The sequence below is a fragment of the Electrophorus electricus genome, chromosome 3 (genome assembly GCF_041902795.1).
Source record: "Electrophorus electricus isolate QZ-2024a chromosome 3, ASM4190279v1, whole genome shotgun sequence".
In the NCBI taxonomy this organism is placed as follows: domain Eukaryota; kingdom Metazoa; phylum Chordata; class Actinopteri; order Gymnotiformes; family Gymnotidae; genus Electrophorus; species Electrophorus electricus.
In genome coordinates, this window is record NC_137499.1 from 33096308 (window position 1) to 33111890 (window position 15583).

Sequence of the window (15583 nt, forward strand, 5' to 3'; positions counted from 1 at the left end):
TCTGGCCTAAGGGACTTCATGTGGGGCTGTGGAGGTGGTCTTTTAAATGGGCAAATCCAGGGATATTTATCTGTGTTTCCTGAAAGATCCCCTTTGGATCCCTTCACCATTTCTGGACTCTCACAGAGCTGAAGCAGCAGCAAAGGTTTGCCAGCTTAGAGTGTTTTGTGTAAGGACTAAAATATCACCAGCAAGTAATTTCTTGGATTACATAGTGTTGTCTAGTCCAATTGTGATCTAAATATGCAGAATCCCAAAATAGCAACCTCGAATAGCTAAACTGAATATTACATGTAGTGAGATTAAGTGCAGCCTTAAAAATTGCCTTCATTCTCACAGTCTCAGCAGTCAGGGGGAGCTTGAAATGTTCCTCTATGTATGAAGCAAGTGATTCTAGGACTCAGTAAGTGCCAACATTCACTGTCACTCAGGCATTCAAGTGTATAAAACAGAGAGCGAAGCCCAGTGAGCAACTCTGTGAAGGCTAACCTCACTGCACCACAGTAACAAGGCTCTGTCCACATACAATCGTATGTCTCATATCGTATTTCATGACAAGTAGCTTGGTTGGTTTGGAGTCAGACTGCAACTGTCTTTCTTTGCTGTGCTATATGAAATGCTTCTGAAATATGCTCTAGAGCAGCTGTGGTGGACAGTAAGGAAAATTAAGGACATGCAAATACATTTCTTTGCATTACGTCACAGTATGAAATGCTGTAAACAAAGCACTCCAGGGCATGCTTTTGGCAGTCCAAAACCAAGAACTCTCCAAACAGCTCCTGAGAAGGTTTCAGCCAAGTGAACAGCATGGTCAAGGTTTGAGCTGTTTCAGCTGTGTTTGCTCATTCACTCTAGTGTTACCATAAAAGAAACATGCTAGAACATGTTCTCCAGCATTAAGTTCATCTTCCATTATTGCAAGCAATCAAAGTTAAATGCTCATACCTTTTGTCCAACCTGTCATCAGTGATTAAACAATGGAGGCTTTCACATGCTTGTTTGTGTTCACAGTATCACGTTTTCTAAAATAGTTCCTGCTTCAATGAGTTTTACCAGAAACTCAATTAAAGCAGTGAAGGGTTATAATGTAACATAGATTACATTAAGAGCATTAATGATAATGTTTTTAATGAAACATATCTTAATGCTTGGGAATGGTTTAAGTAAATTAAATTAGAGAACATCTCAGTTGTTAAATCTTAATTGTCTTCCATAATCACCACTTCTCAGAAGACACAATAAAGGATAATATACTCAATTTGCAAATGTCTGTGTTTTGTATAAGGAGGACCTCTACGCTGCTATTTGTGTCTATGCTGACGTAGGAGAAAGCAGCAGGGTTAGATAGTCAGCAGACCTCAGAGCACATGGCCCCTGCATGAAGCGCTGGCCCTCTGCCAGACCCCTGCAGCGACCTGCCTGCATTCAGGCCAGGCCCCAGTGTGGGGTGTTACCGGTACATCTGCACGCCATTTGGGTTATGAGACGCTCCAGGAGGCCCTTCCGTAAGCACTCTGAAGCCATAGGAACTGAGCAAAGCAGGCATGGCTATCTAATGTAGGACCCTGGCAGAGAGAGCGGAACCAGAGGGTGTACACGTTTCTCTCCTGCCTCTACACTTTACTCTTGTTTATCCTTTATATGGCCAGGGTAGCATAGAAGCCTCTGGTGTTGAGCCTCTAGAGGCCTTTAACTGGCCAGGCACATCACTCCAGATTATTCAAGAAAAGGAACAGCACAAATGGAGAAAAGCCTGGTACACTGTATCCATGGCACCTATGTATTAGTGGGCAGGTCTTCAACAAACTGCAGTAAACATAGCACTCAGTTAGTGATAAGCACTGAGGAAGGCTGTTTAACTCTTCATAGTATCAGAAAATAGGAGGTCACAGGCTCAGTTACAGTGATTTAATGTTTATTGCATGCCTTATATGTTTTAAACATAATGTAAACTACCCCACCTCTATCACTAATCTGATGTGTTGAATACGTTACTGTAATATTATGTAGCACTGTCCCATATAAGATGTAGCAAGAGTCTGATCCATATAAAATGCGGTTTCCCTCAATGGCAGCATCAAGATTTCAACAGCTAGACTTCCAGACACCATTGATATACAGCAAAGTCAGACTTGCTTCATCTAGCAAAGTCCATTTGTTTTCATATGCCAAAGCCTACTGTTTGATAGCAGTGATAAAGAACAGGAAATAATTACTTAAGGGGTGAATCTTACAGAGCATGGCAAAGAAAAAGATAATTGCAGTATCAGTAGTTGCAAAACAAGGCTGATCTTATGCAAAGTATACCATTTTGGTTAGCTGTCACTAAAGTCACGTAGTGTTTTATGCAATATTGAATTTGGTTAATTACCATTGCACTGGAAGACGTCTGTCTCCTTATAGTAAGACCCTTTCCTGCATTAGAGTCAGTTTTTATTAGATTGGTATTAATAATATTAATGGTTCCTTTCTTAATTACTCCAGTAGGCAAACAGCCATGTTTCCACTGGGGAGAGCTTATGTTGGAGTTTAATATGTTCTCCAATTCTTGCCAGTGTGGTCAGTTATGCCACCATCAGGATTGTGACCATGGAGATGGTTGGCACGGAGATAATCACTATTGCTCTGTTTGTGATCAGTAAACACCTAGTAAGGGACATTTTGTACACATACCAACATGGAAACATCAGAGGCTTTAATGAATATGCTTGGTTGAAGACTTGTCAAAAACAGTTTAATTTATACATATGTTTAAGATGTACATGAGCTTGAGTAAATATCTTAAAGATATGTCAGAAAATATCTATATATACGCCCATATTCTGAATTTTAAAGAGTTGTAAGATACAAAGGCATTGTTTCAGAGAACACTTCATTCATTCATCCATAACAATTTAAAAAGGTCTCCCTTTTTTAATCATGACATCAAAACCTACTTTAAAAGGAACTGTATAGCTGTGGCTGCTCAGCTCTGTCCTGTCCCACCCATCCTCAGCCACTCTAGCAGAGTACCAATAATTACAAATTCTGAATTTTCATGCATACCCACCCACTGTGTTCATTTGCTTACCTAATTACTTTTATTTATTTATTTATTTATTTATTTGAAAGCCCTGAGAGCTCCAAATATTTATTTATTTGGAAGCCCTCAAAATAACTTATTTGTTTAGTTTTTGTCAAGGTCAGATGAGAACATGGCTGTGATAAGTGAGAGATTGGGTGACACTTAACTAGGGTCCACACATAGAGCATTTTCCCTTAGGCCGCACGTCCTGGTGTTCCTGTGCTTTTAACCTTGAATTGAGAGGAGACTGCATTAACACCATACACAGGTTTTCATGGTGCTGGGCCAGTATCTCACACTCATGTGCTGTTATGCTCAGCTGTCTTGTTAATCTGCAAAAGTACTGGAACCCAGCCAACCAGAGGAAAGAGCCCACAGAAAGCTGGTCACTGCTAAACTTGGTGCTTTGCTTATTCTAAGCAGTGAAAATGTGCCTGACTATGAAAAAGTACATCTAACTGATATTGTAATAATTTCTTTCATTTTACCTTGCAAAGTGATGCTCACAGATGGCTGTGATTATTTGCTCAGTTACTCCAAGCTTTGTATAAATGACTCATTAAAAATAATACTGGAATTGAACCAAAACAAATGCCCACACACAGACACACAGATCTCTATGCTAAAAGTCCACTTTTTAAATCTTACATTCATCATTAGAATTGATTGTGGTTATATGCATCCCAAATAGGGTTAGGATTGGATTAAATTATATTAGGCTAGTTCTTTTAAAAACCTTTAACAATTTAGTGCTGTTGTGAGCCTAAATCTGCCATTCATATTTTGAACCTTTAACACTGTGACAAAGGGCTCATGTTGATTCCTGATCTCAAGCAAAACACTTCTACCCTTCTCTCCCCATCAAAGCTACAATTACAAAGCTGCAGTTAACCAAAGTATCCTCTTGTCTCTTATCATTACATATTTTATATATCTATTGATCTGAACCTGTTTGCATCCTTTATCCATCTCTCCACAGAGATTTAAAATGGATCTTCCATGACTTGAACAATATACACAGACCCTTATGCTGTGGTAGTGAGTAAAGCAATTTCTAATTCCCACATAATGGGGATGAAGGACTGAGGCATACGCTGGGTGGTAAACATGCCACAAGGGGTTCAGCTGCAAGGCTAAAGTTGAGATATGCATGAGAGATCATGCATCATGCATGAGAGATCATGCATCATGAGAGAGTTGACAGGGTCCAGTCAGGAACCAGCAGAGTTAAGAGGGTGTACACATGCAAAATTGTAGTAGATAAGTAGAAAAGATAGTAGATAAAAGCAGTTGTGTCCAGATGTTTCTCAAATACCACACACACATACACGCTCACACACACACACATGCACGTACACACATACAGAAAGGACCACTGAAGTTAGAATTGGAAACTGCAGCTAGCAATCTGACAGCACATACACTCCATAATTAAGCCTATTCTTTTGAGTTATTTTTGTATTTTACTTCTTTGTATTGATCAATGAGATTATGAACATACTGGCTGAATAAAGAACAGTTTGAAGGACATACAAGCTCTTTCTAATTATGGCAAAGTGTCAGTAGTAATGGTGATCTGGGGCCATGGCCTCTGCAGGCCATGCAACACAGTACACCAGTCACTGATCCAAGGCTTTGTAAGGCTGGATAGGAAATCAGTTAGTACAAGTTTAAGGCACTCTTTTAAAAAAAAAGAGCTGTCAGCAATTTGCCACCTTTGTCCTTCACAGTCACCAGTCATAAGCCATAATGACAAGGCTGATGGGGTCTGAATCCAGACGTCAGCTCCCATTCTTCAGACCCATTATGCAAAATCTGCGGTATTCCTGATTGCGGTCCAGGAGACACCTGGGTTCACCAGCCACCACTAGGGTAAATTGCTTTGTCGATTCTCACAGCACACTTGGCAGATGGATCTCTCCTTGCTGTGTTTAGCACGTGCTACAAAGCTGGGGGAAACGGGCAGAGGTTTTATTTATAGCATAAAATAAGCCAGCAGCCGTGCGAGTGTCACCGTCAGGTTGCGTGACTGCTGCATGCTGAAGAGCCTGTTGAGTCTTCCGTGGTCTGAAAAGCTAATACGCTTGCCTGCAAGTGTGCAGGTGTAATAGCCTGCTGCTGTCACTCCATGGCACAGATAGAGCAGCAGGAGGATATAAACTGGGCAAGCCAAAAGGGTTTCAAAATGCAAGTGTGATTAATAAAAAGATAAATAAAAATAAAAAGGACATGAAGGCATCAATGCTGCATACCACTACCTTCGTCCGTCCCCCACCCCTCTGCTATGATTCTTCTTATCAAACTCCCCCAAATATTCCTTCTTAATTGTCTTAATTGGACTTGGCAGATATTTCAAGGTTTATAATCAGTGTGATTGTGTTCAGTCTTGGAGCAAATTTGCCCTAATGATACATAGTTGTAATATTAGTTTAATGAGAGTTGTAATATGTGTCATGCATTTCTGGCTTAATGATCTTGCTTTTTTTTTTTTTTTACTCTGCCCTTCTCCTCTTAAAGAAAGATCTTTACCTCCATGTCAATCCCAGCAATGTGACTCATCCTTACCCCTTATCCTTACATACTCACTATCTATCTATATCTCTCTATCTCTCTCTCTCTCTCTCTCTCTTTCTCTCTCTCTTTCTCTCTGTCTATCTTTCTATCTCACATGCAGAGGTTCTTATAGGGGTGCAACCAATTACTAAAGAGTTATTACTCTCATTAAAGTGCATATTTGGGACATTAAATTAGTAATGTCCACCTGATCTTTATCCTTTTTTATCTGTTCATTCCCCTATTCCCCCCTTTCCCTCTCTGGCTCTAACATAAAGTCTCACACACACACACACATACACACACACACACACACACACACACACACATTCTTTTTTTCACAGCTCTGCTACGAAAGAATCACATGTTAACCTGTGAAATGCAGTGATGAAGAAAACAAAGAAGCCGTTTGATGCTACCATGGTGAAAACAGCACTGACCAACTAGCGCTACTAATGATGTCACGAATGTCATCCAATGGCCTGGTGCCGTTTGACAGCCAGTAGTTGGGGGGGTGGGGGGGGGGTCAGTGTGTCCCTAGTATAAAACATGTGCCCTCCTATCTGTCTCTTGTTCTTTAAAGACAGAATATACAAACTTTTATGGAGCCATAGCATTAACAAAAAGCCTCCATCTGCTGCATTTAAATGCTCTGAGCTGTCCTCCTATACACAACAAGCCCATCCACACATTGACTCCTGAACAGGCACATCATTTCATTTCATACATTTTTCAGTGGAATGAAGGGTGCTGTGACATTTGAATGAGTATAAATGTGTTTATTGGATAGTTGCTGTAATTTATGACAGCAGTATAAGAAAAGAAAGCAGGTGGACATGAATAGTTATATGATGGAAAGAAGGGGGAGTATCTTACTAACATTAAGATATGTGTTAGTGTGCTGTTGAATCGGCCCAGCTGGATATTTTCTTCTTGCTCTGGTCTTCTATTTCTGTGTTTCAACAGAAGTGTTGGTGTGTGTGTGTGTGTGTGTGTGTGTGTGTGTGTGTGTGTGTGTGTGTGTGTGTGTGTGCCTGCAGTCAACATAAAAGACAGAAGAGCAGATATGCAACATAGAAAAAACAAACAGAAGCTCCACTGAGAGCTATCCATTTATATCAGCATAGAATTAATTTAAATATTCTAAGAGCTGTGGGAATAGACAATGGTAGAGAAACAGAGAAAGGAGACAGAACACAAATCCATATGTGTTGTAACAGAGACAGTAGAGAAAGATGGTGAATATAAAAAGGATGAAGTGCAGAAAAAGTAAATGCTGCTGATAAGCAGTAGATGATGGAGTCACCCTGATTATAAATTTTACTCAGGCTCATCAGAAGAACATTACATTTCTTTAAGTAGATTTTTCTGGGCACCACATTAATAAGATGCGTTTGGTGTTTTGTGAGTCCACTGGGAAAGGAGAAAAGTGTGTGGCAGCATCTGCATCTGAATCCCACTGGCTCCATAACATCTTTTCTTCTCTTATTAACCCTCCCCCTGCTTCACCATCTTCCCTCACTGCTTAAGATTTTGTCACCTTCGTTAATGAAAAGATTAAGAAAATCTGTCAATCCTTTCCTCCTACCTCTGCTTCTAAATTACAGTATCAGTCACCCCCTTCTACTTCCTTTTACTGTCTTTTTCACAGAAGAAATTCAATAACTTTTTTTGTCCAGTAACCCTACCACCTGACCTTTAGATCCCATTGCTTCCACATTGCTCCAGTACATTTCACAAGACCTGCTACCCTTCTTCACGTCCGTTGTGAATGATTCCCTGTTATCCGGTAAAGTACCGAGTGCCTTAAAAACAGCAAGCGTCATACCCATCCTGAAGAAACCCCCACTTAGCACTTTAGCCATCTGCAACTATCAACCAGTATCACTTCTTTACTTTCCAAAGTTCTTGAATTGTCTGTCTACAATTGACTGACTGTCTGTCTTACAAAGAATGAATTACAGAATCCTAACCAGTCTACATTTAAAGAAATAGCACTTGTAGTTGTTACTGAGAACAACTGGTCTTCTACTGAGAATCACTGGTCTTGAAACTTCTTGATCTCTCAGCAGCCTTTGACACAGATCCTTCTGTCCATCCTCACAATCCTTGGTATTACTGGCACAGCAAGGCGATGGTTTGCTTCATATCTTGAGGACTGGTCATATCAGGTGACATGGAGGGGATCCACATCTGTTCCATGCAGACTCTCCACTGGTGTCCCACAAGTGCTTGGTTCTCTCCTGTTCTCCATATATACCCACACACTTAGTAAGGTTATTCTCCTTTCCACTCATATTTCTTCTCATATCTTGCCATGCCTAGTCTACATCTCTTCATGGATGGTAGCTCATCATGGATAGCAGCTATATATCCCTGGAGACCCTACAACTCATCCAGAATGCAGCTGCATGGCTTCCATATGGGTTCTCCCATATCTGCACCTAAACATATTTAGGTTACAGTTTATATAGACATGTATAAAGAATACAATAGTTTATACAGAAAAGTTGAAAACATTAAATGTCCACAAAACAAGTTTATTTAAATGAATTTACATATTCAACCAATGTTTTTATCTGCTAATTGACAGTTAACTTTGAACTAGGTCTGGGTATCAAAGATGAATACCGACCAGTACAGAGCTGTGAAAAAAGCATGCAAAGGGAATCACTGTCAATTAAGTAGGGTTCAGTTATGCCATTCAGCCCCAGCTTTTGTCAAATGTTCTTTAACATGGAAAAACAAAGTTTCCTTGCTTTTTAAAATTAAATGATCTATAAATGAGCATGAAGACATATATGTAGATAACGTTTTTATCCTTTCATTCATCCCTCTGTCCTCCCATAGGAATCCATTGATTTAATAACTACCTTAATTTTTAAGTTATAGCCATCAAACCTGGTGAAAGGTCTCAACAGCTAACCACAAGCACCAAACTGTATTTAATGCTGATTGCATTCATCTATCTACCAATTCTATCTTAGGAACCAATTGATTTTATAATTTCTTCAGCTGTAAAAACAGAACAACTAAATTTGCTGTACTACTGGTCCCCACTGGGAACTACTATACTGATTTTCAGGTAACAGAGCCATAAATTTCATGCTGTTACAACAAACTTTGGCAAGCTAAATCAAAGTTTATTCATAAACTGTACTTTCTAGTTAATACATTAAAATGAATTATTTTATTGGAGTATGCTTCAGTATGTAAAGAAATACCTTCCTTGAGTTGTACTTCCTAAGTTGTACTAAAGAATACTTTAAAAGTCCATTTTTAAATAATATGCTTAAACTGACATGAAAATTAAATAAACTTTCATTTAAGTATATTTAGTATATATATAAGTATATTTCCTTATAGCTTACTAAAGTATAACTTAAAATGTGTTACTTTAAAATATACTTTTTAGATAGTTTATTTGAAAAAAAACAATAAAGAATACTTTTGTACAAGCATGTTTTAGTTTGTTCAGATATATATTTATTAAAATGCATTCCCTTGCAGCATACTAAAATACACCTTAAAATGTATTACTTCAAAGTACATTTTTTGAAAATACAGAAAAGTATATTTGTGTATTTTTAAGAAGTACATAATGTACTCTTAGCATTCTTTGAACACTTCAAATATACCATTAATGTGCTTATTTTTCATAAGGGATAAGAGGATCTGTATTTGATAGAGACTACAAAACATTGCTGTAAGTCACTCTGACAAATGCTGTAAGTGTGTGTGTGTGTGTGTGTGTGTGTGTGTGAGAGAGAGAGAGAGAGAGAGAGAGAGAGAGAGAGAGAGAGAGAGAGAGAGAGAGAGAGAGAGAGAGAGAGAGAGAGAGAGTGGATTGTTTTTAAATATATGATTGAATTATTGAATGAAGTACTTTCCGTTGTTTTTTTAGTTAGGTTTTTGTTTTGTTTTTTTTTAATAAAAAAAACAAATTTTAAAATGACCTCACACAGCAGACAGCTTTATTCACATTTTTGGAGAAAGCAGCACCTCAGATTAAATATATGTGTGAATATGTAAATAAAAGGAAAGCTTTTATGGATCACCAGAAGAGCTTCTTGAACATCCAAAAATAACCATTTCAAGGTCCTCCTGCATCTCTGGCTGGATATTTGCAGATTTCTTTTTCAGGTGTTTTTGTGAACTACCATTTATAGACCAAGGGTTAGTTTTTGAGACAAATCTTGCCGGTCTAAAGTCGCAGTTCTCATTTTTTTTATCTGAATGTGTGGGACTGGTATATAATATCCTGAATTTTGGCTCAATATCAGATACTGCATTGATTTTGATGTAATCAAGGTATCACATGTAAATCAGATGATTTTGCAACACTACAATCACATTAACCAGTTTAGTGACTGTTTGCAGATTGTTTCTGACAGCATGACTTAACAAAGGGGCCAGGCTGAAGAATTTTACAGTGAGTTAGCTGGCCTGCCTTCAAGACCAAGATTTACCTTGAAGCTTCAGAAATTGAGTCAAAGCACATGACAATAAATACTAATCCTTCATATTCAGGTCAAGGGGAAAAGATAAACATTACTTCAAAGTAACCACAAGTGTGGAAGTAGTGTGCTTGTCTGGAAGTTGTTCTTGTGAGTATGTTGCTGTTGATGATGATGATAATGTGTGTGCGCTCACTCACCATGTCAGAACTGCCACTGTAGGATAATTACCTTGTCTGTTGCTAAGATACCTAAATCTAAGTTTATAAAGTTCCACTAATTGCCTTATCTGTTGCTAAGTTACCTAAATCTAAGTTTATAAAGTTCCACCATACCAAATAAACTGGTTCCCTGGTGGGATGGTAACCAGATATGTTATACCAGATACCTTTCAGACAATACCAGATACTTTTGACACATTTAATGACACCTAAATACACAATGCACATACAGTGATAATAGCTGTTTAGAGATAACCTAGAAACAACTTCAATACCAGTGTAACAGTAACTGTGTATCCATGAAATGTAGTAGAAAAAACAGCTAAAGTTGTTCTACTGAAAAGTTGGAGGGGGTATTGTTGATTGAAGTTGTGGTGTGTCTGAGGCATGGTAAAATAATAAGATTGTCTTGAGTACAAGTGCTTAACCAAAGGTACAAAAACATTAAATGGTTTTAAATGTCATAAGAGCAGTCATCTGTCATTAATGTGCTGAATGGGGTTTAAACAGGCTTGTATATAAATCACTACAAAGACAATGTAATAGAATTACATTAGAATTAGTAAAACATTAATCAATCAATGACTATTATCACAGTTTAGGTGCTTGTTTCTGGGTGGCAGGCTGCTCTCATTCCAGTTGTGATATTGCCTTGTGTAAAATCCCATAAACACTTTTTAGTCTGCTACACTCATACCAGCACAACACCCACTACCATGTCACCACGGTGTTCATGCAATTACTTTGCTGAGAATAGATGGTCTATCACCTAAATAATATCCAGCAGCCCTGGAGAAAGAGAGTGATGAGTGATTACCTGGGAGGAGCGTGTTTAGACAGATTGTGTGTGCTATCATGTATTGAATTGTTCAGTAAATGTAGTATGTGAGTGTAGTATGCTACTCTTCCTACTCTCATCTTCACCTCTTTCACTGGCACTGGGCAGGAGTATTCGTTGCTTGAGGAACATCATTCACTGGAACCTGATTACAGCATTCATCCTTCGCAACGCTACCTGGTTCGTAGTGCAGCTTACTATGAACCCCAAGGTGCATGAAAGCAATGTGGTGAGTGATAGGACATGCATGGCTGCACACACATACACTGCATGCACAGATATACTCGCATGGTGCACACACTGTCCACACACACACACACTGTGCACATACACACTCTGGCCACACAAACTATGTGCACACATACACACATGCTGTGCACACACACACACACACACAAACACATGCTGTCATCCATACCATATAAGTTTGGACTATAAAAATAGTAAAAAATGGAAATTATAAACACAGAATTGGGTTAATGCCATACAGTACTTTCTGTTCTCAGCTCTCAGTTACATTATGTATCTGGTGTGTTCTTTAATATGCAAAAACGCAGTTAACGACAAAATCTGCAATAGGGAATACAAAGAAATGAATCTTTCCACATAAACAGAGCTCCTCAGAAAATCCCAAGTGCCGAATTAACACCAAAAGTTTTCATTTAGGTCAAAACGGACTCAAATTAACTGGAAAATATACTTGAAATTCTACACTAGGGATGTGGCTAATGTATAACTCTCACAGTCTCTCACACGCTCTCCTTTTTCGCTCAGTAAACTCATACCCTATAGCTTCTGCCTATATACCCCTCACAAGCAGACACACACACACACACACACACACACACACACACACACACAGTCTCTGTATTAATATTAATTGGATTGTAAGCATGCCTTTGCTGTTTGGTGCTGTGTCTTTGTGGCCTCTCTCAGTCTCAGTAGGTGTAATACAAGCAATACCAATGTGATACCAGTAATACTATAATAATAATGTGTAATACCAGTGTGTGTGTGTGTGGGGGGGGGGGGTGTGCGTGTGTGTGTGTGGACATACGCACATCAGTAAACAGTCCAATCTCTGAGGAGTTTTCTGATGTGCTAGTCAATTACCCCCCACTTCTGGGTGCTTCATTAATTACAATATTACCCTGTCAATAACAAGCCCACAGGATCCTTTCAAATACATATCAACAGAATTCAATGTACACTGTCACGACCACCTCATGGTTTGAAACTGCTGCTTAGATGCAGGGGTATAACAAGTAATCTTAGAATGCATTTGTGTTTTCACAAAAAAAGGATGCCTGCATTTGTATTGCTTCATCACATCATGATTGTCTACAGATTAAACATATATACTAAGGTTAACGGCACTTGCCCGTCTTTTTATTGCTCACTTTATCTCTTCTTTTCTTTCTGAAAAGATCAGCCTTATTGATAGCTTCCTGTAAACTGTGAAAGATCAATCTCTTCAAAGCAGTTTTCCTGTTGTGCTGTGAAATGCAAATTTAGCCATATACATCTTTAACTGGAGTGTTCCTTAACAGCGTGGGGTCTGCCTGCATGTCCAGCAATGTTCATGGTGACAGCACTATTGGAAACATCCTGTCTAGTGCCTAAGCATCTGACAGAAGCCTCTACATTTCACTCTTCTAATAGAGCATTCATGCCCAGAAAATCTGAGACTGTGAGACCAAAAGAATCCACGCATACGTGGAGACGAGTGAGATTTATAATGGGCAAATCCAGAATCGTAATCATCAGAGTAGTCCAGGGTCATAGAGTCAATACGCAGAGTATAACAATACATGTTTAACAAAAGGAACAAAACACACAATGACAAAAGGGGTAGCAGGCTATAACAAAGATAAAAGCAAATAAAAGAAAAAACAACTAACATTAGCAAGAACAAGAGCTAGATATCATGAACAACAGGCAGAGAATAACACGAGGTAAGATGTCACGATCAGTCCCTCCCGGTTTCCGTGTTTTCCCTGTCTTGTGTTTTTTAGTTCCGTTCCATAGTTTAGTTTTTTTCCGCCCCTCGTTTGATTTTCTACACCTGTTCCTCGTTCAGTTGATTGTATTTAAACCCTGCCTTGTGGCCTTAGGTTTCGCTGTTCATTTGAATTTGTGAATGTGTTTCGTTGTGGTTGCTTCTTGAGTCTGTGTTCCAAATTCTTCATTTATGTTAGCCTGTCTTGTTTAGCCCCGAGTGTTTTCCTAACCTTAGTTATAGCCTGCTTTCCCGTTTGCCTTCGTGTGTGTTTATTTTGTTTACTCATGTATCCCTGTGCTCTCCGTGTTGGCTCTTTGACCCTGGACGGCTTTAACGATTCTGGATTTGCCCCTATTAAATCTCACTCTTCTTTGCACATGCGTCCGCCTCCTTACCGCTCAATGTTACATAAGAATTACAAACAGAGGCTAGGATTAACACAATGACCAGCAAAGCAGACAGGGTTTAAAGACACTTACCAATAAGAATTAACAAGACACAGGTGCTATAAATGATGGGCGGAGAAAACAAAACATGGAAGCAACACAAATACACACTAGGGAGTGGCCATCATGACAGGCTTTAATAGCATTTAGAACTTTAAAAATTATTAGCCTTTTTACGCAAATTAAGATTCGGCTGGAGCATGCTTTTGGTGCAGCTGATTTTTCAAATCTGAATTCACCTTCAACTGAAACCCTAAAAACAGTAATCGTATATCTCGGTAATATATAATCATATAACTGTGTAAAAACTAGATTAGTAGAAAACAGTGATAGTAAATCGAGCAGTCATGCCAATTTCAGGGTGTCTATCTAAACCTGAATCTTGCTCACATTTTATAGAGGAGAGAGTCATAACAAAGAGTAGAACAAGATTAGGTGAAAATAGTTAAATATTGTTAATAAGTAGAAAGTGATGCCATGAAACTTCTCAATAGTGCACTGCCTTTAAAAACTTTATTTATTATTCAATATATCTATAAAGCAAATAGTACATAAGCTTGATCAGTGGACTGTTACCAGGCATAGACAAAGTTACTACAATGCATGTGATTTCCCATTGTAACAGTTTGTGATAAATTGCTGTTGAGGCTTTTGCATCATAGCAGACGTTTTATGAACAGTTAAAATCCTCTACTTCTTGGTAATTTAAACAATTTCATTTGCTTTTAAACAATTTAGTGATCTTCTAATTTAAGTCAGGAGGCAGGCAATGTGGAAGTATAGTGTCTCTAACCCCCTTGGCCTGACTCAGTTTGGAACAAAATAAGGTTAATTCAAGCTGAGTTTAGAATTCAGTCCATTATGCTTGGAGCATCATTTTATTCATTTATTTAAGGCCTGTTTTTGAACTTTTTTTAAAGCCTCCACTGTCCTGTAGGTGTCCCATAATGTGTTGAAGAACAGACCTTTTCCTTCCCATACACACACCTGCAGCAAAACGTGCACAGATCCCTAAGGGTCTTTGATTTCAGTACACATATTTGTCAGCATATTGTCATAATGACATCCTCTGTTTTCAGTTTTATTGGTAGGTGGATCAACTCAGAGTCATCAAATTGCTAAAACATTTGTTTACCGTTCAGTACCTAATCAAAATAATTAGCTATCAAAAACCTTACATACTCACATCACATACAAACACATAAATGTGTTTTAGTGTAATAAAGGCGAAGTTCATCTATACAAGGCTAACTCCATAAAGAGCATGCAGTACTAGGATTCACGTGTAGGCAGTAAGTGCATTTATTGTACACTACTTTAGTTTTTGTATTATTAAAAAGGTAAGCCATACTTCATTTTTTTCATTTTTCACAAGTTGTAATGTGTTTTGATAGCATAATTAATTGTATAAAAGAGTAATGTCTTTGCCATGAAATGCTATCATTATCTTCAGTGAATAATCTTCAAAGAAAGTTTTATATCACCTCTTTCTGTGTCTGTGTCTCTTTCTCCCATCCCCAGATCTGGTGCAGGTTGGTCACAGCAGCGTATAATTATTTCCATGTGACCAACTTTTTCTGGATGTTTGGTGAGGGTTGCTACCTCCACACAGCCATAGTTCTGACCTACTCCACTGATAAGCTAAGGAAGTGGATGTTCATTTGCATCGGCTGGTGTGAGTTGCCGTTGATCATAACTCCAACTAACCATAAATGGGAACCAGAGTTTTTACAGTCCTGTACTCAGGCAGTTACAATTCTGTAATGACATGTCATTTGAAAAGGGGAGGAAAGAAAAATAGTTTCTGTTTTTACTATTTTTATTGTTTTTACAAAAAATAATCTTTATAGAGTCTGTCACTCTGAACTCAACATGTGAGACACAGATTAAACTTGACATTCAACAATGACATTCTTATCAGATTTCCTACTTAACAGTCTGCCACTGGATGCCATATATATGAACTGTGTAGATAATTAGTGCTTGTAGCAGCACTTTCATT

At 38.4% G+C, this 15583-nt stretch overlaps 1 protein-coding gene and 1 long non-coding RNA gene across 6 annotated transcripts in view; one reads left to right on the forward strand and one right to left on the reverse strand.

Moving 5' to 3' along the window:
- crhr1 (corticotropin releasing hormone receptor 1) overlaps positions 1 to 15583 on the forward strand; it is an 88001-nt gene that overhangs the window by 56366 nt on the left and 16052 nt on the right. For all 5 annotated transcript variants that reach the window (XM_081711183.1, XM_081711184.1, XM_027030045.3 and 2 more), the window contains 2 exons: positions 11242 to 11362; positions 15103 to 15256. In XM_081711183.1, the coding sequence (XP_081567309.1) occupies positions 11242 to 11362; positions 15103 to 15256 (275 nt within the window). The remainder of the gene's footprint in view (positions 1 to 11241; positions 11363 to 15102; positions 15257 to 15583) is intronic.
- On the reverse strand, positions 6587 to 15195 carry LOC145657017 (uncharacterized). Its single transcript, XR_014122788.1, has 2 exons — positions 15066 to 15195; positions 6587 to 8061 (listed from the first exon to the last, which is right to left on the reverse strand). It is a non-coding gene; the product is annotated as an uncharacterized LOC145657017 (long non-coding RNA).